Source organism: Oratosquilla oratoria, chromosome 43 (assembly GCF_046742065.1).
Source record: "Oratosquilla oratoria isolate Oo_2021 chromosome 43, ASM4674206v1, whole genome shotgun sequence".
In the NCBI taxonomy this organism is placed as follows: Eukaryota; Metazoa; Arthropoda; class Malacostraca; order Stomatopoda; family Squillidae; genus Oratosquilla; species Oratosquilla oratoria.
This window is the reverse complement of record NC_134819.1, coordinates 25,330,408-25,341,366: the sequence shown is the minus strand read 5'-3', so window position 1 is coordinate 25,341,366 and position 10,959 is coordinate 25,330,408. Positions and strand designations below refer to the sequence as shown.

Genomic DNA, 10,959 nt, shown 5'->3' with positions numbered 1-10,959 from the left:
TGCGCATTTAACCAGCTTTCAGAAAGATAAAATTTGAAGCACATGAAGAAAATAATGACCCTGGTACTCACAGGGACTGCAGGCATCAGACCGTCTGTCATTGTGATCGGCGTGGGAGTAGCCCTATGGAACACCATACATCATCATCATGGATTCTAGGTACAGAAAAAGGGAGAACACATAAACGACATGATATATATACAAACTCTCCTCTGCAGCCACGTTTAACCTTGCTCGACCGATCTGTCATTGTGAGCGGCGTGGAGTAGCCCATTGGAACACCATACATCATCATCATGGATTCTGTGTACAGAAAAAGGGAGAACACATAAAAGACATGATATATATACAAACTCCAAGCTAATCTGATACTCAATGTATCATGTAGCCATACACAATTTTTCACAAAGGCCAAACATCCAGGAGGAGCCAAGAAAAGAGGGAGGAAGGGGGTGGTGAATGGAAGTGGAGTATGTGGGGATGAAATGGGTGGGAGTGGAATTATATTTTTGACTTTGGCTATCTTTGTAAGGGGGGGGGGAAAGCCCTTGGTATATGTATGTATGTATGTATAAAGGCCAAAAGGGCCTTTGGTATATATGTATATGTATTTATGCATCTATTTTTCTCTTCTCCAATTGCCTTCCTGGATATTTCCATGAACCCATATCAATACACCTTGAGGTATGGAGGCATAACTCTAAGAACATATGGAGTAACAGTATTCCCTTCAAACAAAAACATCACTAAGGTGAAGGCAGTCATATATGCCCTGCAGTAACTGCTCAATGACACAATGTAAAATGTATAGCATAGCCTATTAATACAATCCTTCCTTTACTTGTGCTGATTACCTCTTCATGATGTACATAAATACAAACATGCTTACACAGATACACACATATCAAAAGACTTTTTCTCCCCGTGTTAGGAGGGTGGCCTAAGGCTTAAACCTGTCTTTCGCCCATTCTACACCCATTTGTTGTCCCTTTTATTTTAGCTCCTTGTGGATGAAGGTTACCTGTCCCCTGCCCACTGCACAAGTCAGAAGCATTGTAGCACAATACAGTGCCTACACAACAGACCCCAACAACTGAAACTGGTTTACCCCACTGGTTCATTACATGGCAAGATATACCTAATGATAAGGATGGCTTAACTCAAGCTTTGAATAAAATTTGCCTCCTGCAAACTTCATAATTATTTGAACACTGGGAATCAGATATATGTCTACCTTTGCTTCTCTATCAAGAGAGACTCTGTAATCCCTACAAATTCTGATCTCTCCTTTGGACCTCAGTTTTGATAAAATGGGAACTGCCCAGCCAAAAATTCCACATGTATGATAATTATTTCTTCCTATTAATAATCTGTCTCAGGACAACTGACATATCTCTCTGCCGCCTGTCACCCATCAACACCCTCACCAACATGTTGAGGTCCATGATCTACCTCCGTTAATTTAAACTCTATTACCTCCAAAAATTTATTACCTTTAACATTTCAAAAGGACAATGATCACCTGATTATATAACCACCTTGGCATTTAACAAATTACTTCCTTCTATTGTAAAAGCGGATGACTTGCCACAAAGCCCGCGCAGCAATATAGATGCTACCTGATATGACATGTCCATGTTCCCTCACTCCACCTCTCTCCTCTGTATGTAAGATATGTGTTTTCTCTTGTCTTTGTATTTCGCTTGAAGAGGATCACAGCAAGTGATTGAAATATACGGAAATCATTATTTACTTTCTTTTCTTAAATCCAATCAACAGTGGGTTTTTAGTACACATACACCAAAGGCTTTTCCCCCCTCACAATGATAATGAGCAATATCTGCAAACACAAAGTCCAATACCTTCCAACATAATGCACAATTCAACTTTACAATAAAGCTATGTACCCAGTCAGACATTGTCCTATATGCATGGGTGAAGACAGACGATGCCTGTACAACAAAAAATCACCCCTAGAGTCTCCCCTAGGTACCCCCAGTGATGTGGGAGCTGTCCATAGTAGAGCGAAACAGATTGCAATACAGTACACTAATGCCAACTCACCTCCCATTAGTTCGAGGACATGCGCAAGGGGAAGGTAAGCCAGGTATACATCATCTTTCTTCATGTCCAACACAGAGGCATAGGCTGTCATCGAATTCACAATGGTATTGTGTGACATGAGGACTCCCTTAGGGGCCCCTGTGGAGCCTGAGGTGTACATGATGATGGCAATGTCTTCTGGTTTCGGAGGTACATCTGATAAAAGGAACACAAGTTAAAATCATACGACTACAAAAGACAAGCATATATGAAGTAATAACACAATATTGATATAATCCATTTCACGAGTATATGGCCACTTCAACCACCACTATGATCAAATTTGTAGTTAGACAGCCTAATCTAAGCAGAGGCACATGCAAAACAGGCAGTCCAAGAGTGTTAATTTTAGCTAAAAGATCTGTACATTAAATTAATGGTGCTTTCAGTTTCACTTGCTGGAAACCTACAACTCCACAGTAGTAATCAATGGTCTTTGGACAATCCCATAAATCTCTGAAAAAGTGGTATCTGAGGAGAGAGGAAGCAAAGGAAAAGGGGGAGGAGAAGGGGAGGAGGAAGATGAGGGGGAAAGGGAGGAGGAGGCAGAGGAGTAGGAAAAGATGGATGAGGGAGTGGAGGAGGAAGAAAAGGAAGGAGGATGAGGGTGTGGAGGAGGAAGAAAAGGAAGAAGGATAAGAAGGAAGGAGGACAAGAAGAAAGGAGGACGAGGAGGAAGAGAAGTATTTGGTATTTTCTTGGCAATAACTAGCACTTCTATTCTTGGGGATGATAACACAATGAAGGGGTGGAGTCGCAAGAGTGGTACATGGGAGATTTACAGAAGAATAGAGGAGGTTAAAAGTGATCAGCATCCTTTTTTCTTGAGTGGAGATTAGTCTCTAATTATAGAAGAATGCTAGTCTCTAATTGTAGAAGAATGCCAAAAGACTTGGCCACAAAAAGTCCCTAAAATAATGCAGTCGATATCCCTTACTGGGATAAGGAGGAGGAAAAGAAGAAGAAGAAGAAGAAGAAGAAGAAAACAGGGTGGGGGAGCAGGAGCATGAGGAAGAGGAGAGAATGAGGAGTTGGGAAGGACAAGGAGTAGAAGAAGGGGTAAGAAGGGGAAAAGAAGAGGGGGGAGGACAACAAGGAGGAGGAGGAGGAGTAGAAAGAGAAGAAAGAAGAAGAGTAGGAAGAAGAGGCGGAGGACAAGTTTAAGAAGGAGGAGGAGTACCAAGGGGAAGAGAGGTAAGAAGAAGATGGGTAAGGGAGGAGGAGGATGAAAAAGAGGAGGAGAAGGAGGAGGAGGGGTAGATGAAAAGGAAAGGAAGAGGTGAAGGTGAAGAAGAGGAGGAGGAGGAGAAGGAAAAGAGATGAGTAAGAGGAGAGGAAAAGGAAGAAGAGGAAGAGAACAAGAAGCAGGAGTAGTAGTAGTAGTAGTAGTAGTAGTAGGAGGAGGAGGAGGAGGAGGAGGAAGAGGAGGAGGAGGAGGAGGAAGAGGAGGAGGTGGAGGAGGATAGTGCTTTGTGGGGTGCCAAAATGATGCACCCCCAGAATCACCAAGACCTTAAGCAATTCCAGTAGCTCACAATTCGTCCAACATTCTTTCTACTCCCATGGTCACCTCTCCCAATGCTTATGATCCTTCGGTTAAATTCTGTAACATTTTCTACTCAGTGTATACTAGATAATGCCCTCTAAAAGAGCACAACTTCATATATGTAGTAACAGATCTTCATGAATTTTTTTTATAATATGAACTTTGCCTATCTCACACACACCATACTTCTCACATATTTCATCTAACGCGTTTGAGATGAAATGTGTTTGTCTTTCACTCTTAAATTCCAAATCTCCACCCCATATAGTGTCAGACATAATCACCCCTTCACATATACATACATACATACATACAATATACATATATATATATATATATATATATATATATATATATATGTGTGTGTATTTACAACTAGGTAAATACACACATAAATATATATATATATGTATATATATATATATATATATATATATATATATACATATGCATACATACATTCATATATACATATATATTACATAATATACATATTTATGTGTGTGTAAATATATAAGCAATACATATTATCATAATTATTTGAACATGCAAATATCATTTCATCCACATAACAGTGCCTAATTTCCTTCATGTTTACATGCCAAATATTCTACATATTTAGAAAAAGAAAAATTTTAACGTCCACATTTCAAATATTGACTAATAATGAGGCTTTACATGCATGGCAAAAATATGAGGACAAAATATCCATCTAAGCTTGAGACAGCATGAAACCATGTGATGACAAAGGCAGGTAAAAGCCAACATAATTATTTCTAATGTTTCTGCAAGCTAATATGCAGGTAATTTATCCATACTGGGTCAAATATACTTTATACAATTACCTCTAAAATCATACAAAACTATCTCAATGGAACAACGGTAACAGGATGACGGTCCTCTCAGAAATCAGGCGTAACTCATACTCCAGATAGACATTAATTCTGAAATTACCCAGCTTCGACTCTAAATATATATTTAGCGTTTTTAGCCTTCCTTTTATCCACCACCATCACATAAGTTTGGGATGAAGAAGTAAAAATGCTTTAGGAGTTATAATAATTGTTGCCCCCACTTTTCATTGACTGCAAACTGGTACCACCACAATGGCCGGCAACAGTCCTTAGTCCCTCCCACATCTCTCTGGGAATTTTATATATATATATATATATATATTTCTGGGGCACAGGTTTTCTCTAAGGCAATTCTGGTTGAAATCAACTGCACTAGTTGCTTTAACAATCTTCAAGACTGTATTCTTTAATCTGGAGAATACTTTCCTATTAGCAACTGAGAGGGACAGGAAGTAGTCATTCATGACTCTCAAAAGAATATACACAGTGTATGCCAACTGATATATTTTTGCATAGTAATAGTATTGAACAACTATTGACTCCACCGAAACTATAGTTTTTCGCCTCGTCGTGAGGCGTCTTCAGGGTGAGGACTGCTTTGTATGATGCTCTGCTATATTGAAGGTCTTCCAACGAATAATGACCGCTGGTTGGATGGGCGGGCTTATAAGGCTCAGCCTGCCTAGCTCAGACGGAATACTGGCCTCTCATTGGCTGAGAGGTGCAGTATGGGATTTTGTCCGGGAGCCAAGGGGGTGGGATTTTGTCTGGGAGCCAAGGGGGTGGGATTTTGTCTGGGAGCCAAGGGGGTGGGATTTTGTCTGGAAGCCAAGGGGGTGGGATTTTGTCTAGAAGCCAAGGGGGTGGGATTTTGTCTAGGAGCCAAGAGGGTGGGATTTTGTCTGGGATTCACGAGGGTGGGATTTTGTCTGGGAGTCAAGAGGGTGGGATTTTGTCTGGGAGCCAAGAGGGTGGGATTTTGTCCGGGAGCCAAGGGGGTGGGATTTTGTCTAGAAGCTCTGGCCTGATTTGCTGCTGCTCTGGTTACTGGTCCTAGGCGCTGATTGACTAGCTAGACATGTCCAGCTAGTCAATCAGCGCCTAGGACCAGTAACCAGAGCAGCAGCAAATCAGGCCAGAGCTTCTAGACAAAATCCCACCCCCTTGGCTCCCGGACAAAATCCCACCCTCTTGGCTCCCAGACAAAATCCCACCCTCTTGACTCCCAGACAAAATCCCACCCTCGTGAATCCCAGACAAAATCCCACCCTCTTGGCTCCTAGACAAAATCCCACCCCCTTGGCTTCTAGACAAAATCCCACCCCCTTGGCTTCCAGACAAAATCCCACCCCCTTGGCTCCCAGACAAAATCCCACCCCTTGGCTCCCAGACAAAATCCCACCCCCTTGGCTCCCGGACAAAATCCCATACTGCACCTCTCAGCCAATGAGAGGCCAGTATTCCGTCTGAGCTAGGCAGGCTGAGCCTTATAAGCCCGCCCATCCAACCAGCGGTCATTATTCGTTGGAAGACCTTCAATATAGCAGAGCATCATACAAAGCAGTCCTCACCCTGAAGACGCCTCACGACGAGGCGAAAAACTATAGTTTCGGTGGAGTCAATAGTTGTTCAATACTATTACTATGCAAAAATATATCAGTTGGCATACACTGTGTATATTCTTTTGAGAGTCATGAATGACTACTTCCTGTCCCTCTCAGTTGCTAATAGGAAAGTATTCTCCAGATTAAAGAATACAGTCTTGAAGATTGTTAAAGCAACTAGTGCAGTTGATTTCAACCAGAATATATATATATATATATATATATATATATTTTATATATATATACATATATATATATATATATATATATATATATATATATTATATATATATATACATACATATATATTCATACATATATGTATACATACATACATACATATACAAACATATTATATATACATATATATATATATATACATATATATATATATACATATATATATACATATATATATATATACATATATATATATATACATATATATATACATATATATATATATACATATATATATACATATATATATATATATATATATATATATATATATATAACTCCAAAGTCACAGGCATCACATTTCCTATATGACCCAACACATTGAAAACATACATCTTTTCCCACTCCTTTACACATGTCATTTAGAAAATACACCTTCATTACGAGCTCTATGGGTCCAAACAGTGGTTACAATTGACATTCTGGAGGTAGCCATATCCTGTATCTAGTCACTTCAAAATAAAGAAAGTATAAAGTACTACAAGCCAAAATCTTTTAAAAGAAAAACAGAAATCATCACATGGGAAAAAATAGTTATATGGCATAGCTGAACGGTCAACTATATTCATGCATTAGAGAAGCAGTAAGCAAAATGCCACCACCAAAAACCATACTGTGGTGCCCCCAAAAAAGCCAATCATAATGAATTTGAAGCCAACCTTTCAATTAAGGTCACAACTGCAATGTACAGAGAAAAACTTGGCTTCAAAAGATAGGTACCTGCTACCCTTAACATCTACATCCAAGTTATGTTTGTATTAGTAAAAGACTCTTACAATTCAACAAAAAAGTGAACTGGATATCAGTTTAAAGAGCTTTACTGAAAGTGTGACACACAAAGGATTATACCACCATGCACGAGATTATAACAAGTGAATTGGTGAATGAGAAGTTCGCCTACCGCTTCATTCCTCCTCCTTACCTTTGAATGCTGCTCGATTCATGGTCCAGCAAAAAAAAAAGGGGGTAAGACACATCATCAATGAGGTGAACACAGTAATCTACTTGCCCTAGATGAGTAAAATCAGTTTGTACTAAGCACTTTTGGAAAAGCAATGCATTAACAAAGCTAATGTGCAGTCTTGGACTCCACTCAAATCGTTTCATTCATATAATTTGCAGTATCAAATAAAACAGCACTACATTGACATGCATGACATGAATGATGCTATTTATGCTGCAAGCACAGATTTCAATCAATATATGATGCTACTGATGCTGATGATGAAGCAAATATTACTTAGTTTTAACATGATCTGTAGCAGCTTCAACTTGTCAGCTTATAATATTTAACCCACAAGTAAGACGGGACAAAAAAAGCAATACTTTAATTTTTGTTTTACTGTCTATGTAGAACAGTAACTACCCTGTACATTTAACACAATTTAACCCAACATTCAACTTTATTTCTGAAGATATCTGCCTCCATTCATGTTAAGATAGTATATACATAAATACATATACATGCATATTCAAATATAAAATAAAACATAGGCCTTGAAAGGAAGTGTAAAGTGACACATAAATCAAATTCTGATATGATTTGTGAACAAGACATGACTGTGGGTGAAAATGGAGATGAGGAGTTCCTATTTATATTCATCATAAGTCTGGAAAAATGGAACAAACCAATAAGCAATTTCTCTAAACTGCAAAGATATAAGAAGCAGAAAGAAAATTCCCAAAGGATGACTTTTAAAAGATCTATACAACTGGCAGTGGAAGCATTAAAGGATATCTTAACAAGGTCTGGAAAGTAAAGAAGAAGAAGAAGAAGAAGAAGAAGAAGAAGAAGAAGAAGAAGAAGAAGAAGAAGAAGAAGAAGAAGAAGAAGAAGAAGAAGAAGAAGAAGAAGAAGAAGAAGAAGAAGAAGAAGAAGAAGAAGAAGAAGAAGAAGAAGAAGAAGAAGAAGAAGAAGAAGAAGAAGAAGAAGAAGAAGAAGAAGAAGAAGAAGAAGAAGAAGAAGAAGAAGAAGAAGAAGAAGAAGAAGAAGAAGAAGAAGAAGAAGAAGAAAGTATTTTTCATACAATGACTGTGGTGAACAGCACAAAATTATACTATCAGTAATAGTTAAGGGAAGAGGAAATAGAAATGTGATCCATGGATGACGCTTTGGCACTAAAGGTTTAGGAAATATGAAAAACCATGAGCAGAAGAAAAAATATATATACATAAAAAATGAAATAAAATAAAATACATAAAATAAAAATAAAATAAGATACATAGAATAAAAATAAAATAAAATCAACTGAAAAAAGTATGCATAATTGAGAAAGAATGACAACTAGACAAAGTGACAATTAGGTATAGCACCAATTAGGGAGTTATGAGGATGGAGTGAGAAATTGAGAAACGAAGATGTGAGGGGGAGAGCAGGGGTGGAAAAAACTGGTAGATAGGGTTGATTAAAGGATACTTTGATGGTTTGGGCATGTGAAAAGAATGCGTAAAGAAAACCTCACAAAGAAAAAAAAAAATGTGGAAGGCAGAGGTGGACAAAATGAACTTCAGAAAAGAAGAAGAATTATACAGATGACTGGGGCAAAGGGTTAGGTTAGGTTAGGTTAGGTTAGCTTGCATACAAGGTTTGCTGAGCAGGTGTGAATGCGGTGTTTGTGAACTAATGATACTCTGTTGTCCAAATGGATTCCTTATAATCTGTTTAACAAATTCTTGAGTGAATGAGGGGGAGGGTCACCATGTAATGAAGCAATGTGTGTAAATTAGCTTCAGTTGTTGGACCCTGCTGTGGGAGGTGCTGTGCCTTCCTACAGTGCTTCTGTCCCAGACAGTAGGCAGGGAACAGGGTATCTCATATCTGAAGAAGAAATACTACCCAATGCTCCAATAGGGGTCCAAAATGTGCAAATAACTCTAATCTATCTTCAAACTCTAATTCACTTCCCCTTCACTGCAATTCATCAACATCACTATAATCTACTGGAATTTACCAAGACTTCTAAATGACTTACTGTAATGACAAATATATATGCATATATGGAAACATTTGAAATACTGGAACTACAATTTTAATCACCAGATGAGATGACATGAATGTGGTGTTCAGATCAATAAAAGGAATGTATAAAATTGACAGAAAAGACCTCTTGGTTTGAGATGGGAGGGTGTTATTGGATTATGATGATAAGCTAGAAAAGACCTGAAGGATAACAAGAAACAGTTTTCTATACATATGCATCAACTCATGGAAAAACCAAAATGAAGACAAGGTTTAATCTTAAACTATAAATTAATCTAAATCTATGTTTGAATGATAAGAAAGAAAGAAAGAAAGAAGAAGAAGAAGAAGAAGAAGAAGAAGAAAAAAAAAAAAGAAAAAAAAGAAAAGAAAAAAAAAGCTTATTTTTTCCGGTATATTACAATGTGATACAACACATAATGCCAACTTTTAACAAGTCAAGAAGTTTTTGCATGTCGGTATTTATTTTTCAAGCATTTCAACAGATACATGAAAGTGGCAAGCATGAAAATAAACATCATAATCAAGGACACTGTTCATAATTTAGACATCTGTCATAACCTTTTAATTCAAGCATAGATTGCAAAATCATACATGAAACTTACCTGCATAGTCACATGTTTTTCCTAGCTCAACTACTTTATTGAAGGAATTGAAAATAATGCCCTCTTTGTAGCCATCTAATTCTGTTGGTTTTAGCTGATCTTCAAAATATGTAATCTTGGTGACCTTTGGACAGTGCTCAAGGATATTACGGAATTTAGGCAATAACTCGTGAGATGTGATGATATGTTGTACCTGTAACAATGAAAAATGCATAAACTTCCATCTGAAAATTTCTCTTATAATTTCTATTATTTAACAATTTCAATTTTTCAGGCTTGAAACAAATTACATGTGTACATCTATCTGTCTGTTGTCCCAGATCTTTCGTGCACGAGACCCCTAGTTCCCAGGTATCAATGGCCAACGAGTGGTCCCATAAATCACTCAGGGAGGATATATTCTGTTGTTCATGGAATGTTGATGTGGTAGAATGAGGTGCTCTGTGTTTTCTGTGTGGCAACTGAATGAAGGGCAGTTTGATTCTGTGGCCAGGCCTAGTCTTTTAACGCTGGATGGTGTCCTAAATGCATGTGTACTAGCATGGTTCTTACACACATACACCAATTCATATATATATATATATATATATACACACACACACCAACAGCTTTTTCCACCTTACGAGGGAAGTAGCCAAAAACAAAGGCATAAAATCCACTCCCACCCATTCCATCCCCACATACTCCACTCCTAGTCACCACCCCTCCCTCCCTCTCTCATATCTTGGATCCTCCTGGATGATGGGTCACCCCTGCATTTCGCTCACTGCCTTGGATTGGAAGCAATGTATCAAGACACAGCACATCCACAGCAAGGCCACTGGTCACTTCATTTAATCAATGACTCTCCCCTCTCCGTCCCCTTGTGTAGAAAAAGAGAACACGGGAAGAAATCCCTTCAGGCTGCGTCAAAATATCATTCACACATACTCCCTCACCCCCATCTCCCCATTCCTTTCTGTGCATCACAGCACCATCCATACACATCCATTCTCCACTCACCCCTACCTTCTGATTTACAAAGTAG

At 38.3% G+C, this 10,959-nt stretch overlaps 1 protein-coding gene across 1 annotated transcript in view; it reads left to right on the top strand.

Moving 5' to 3' along the window:
• LOC143022067 (long-chain-fatty-acid--CoA ligase 4-like) overlaps positions 1–10,959 on the top strand; it is a 115,648-nt gene that overhangs the window by 81,955 nt on the left and 22,734 nt on the right. The window contains 1 exon segment of the mRNA XM_076180014.1: positions 5,733–5,748. Coding sequence (XP_076036129.1) covers positions 5,733–5,748 — 16 coding nt within the window.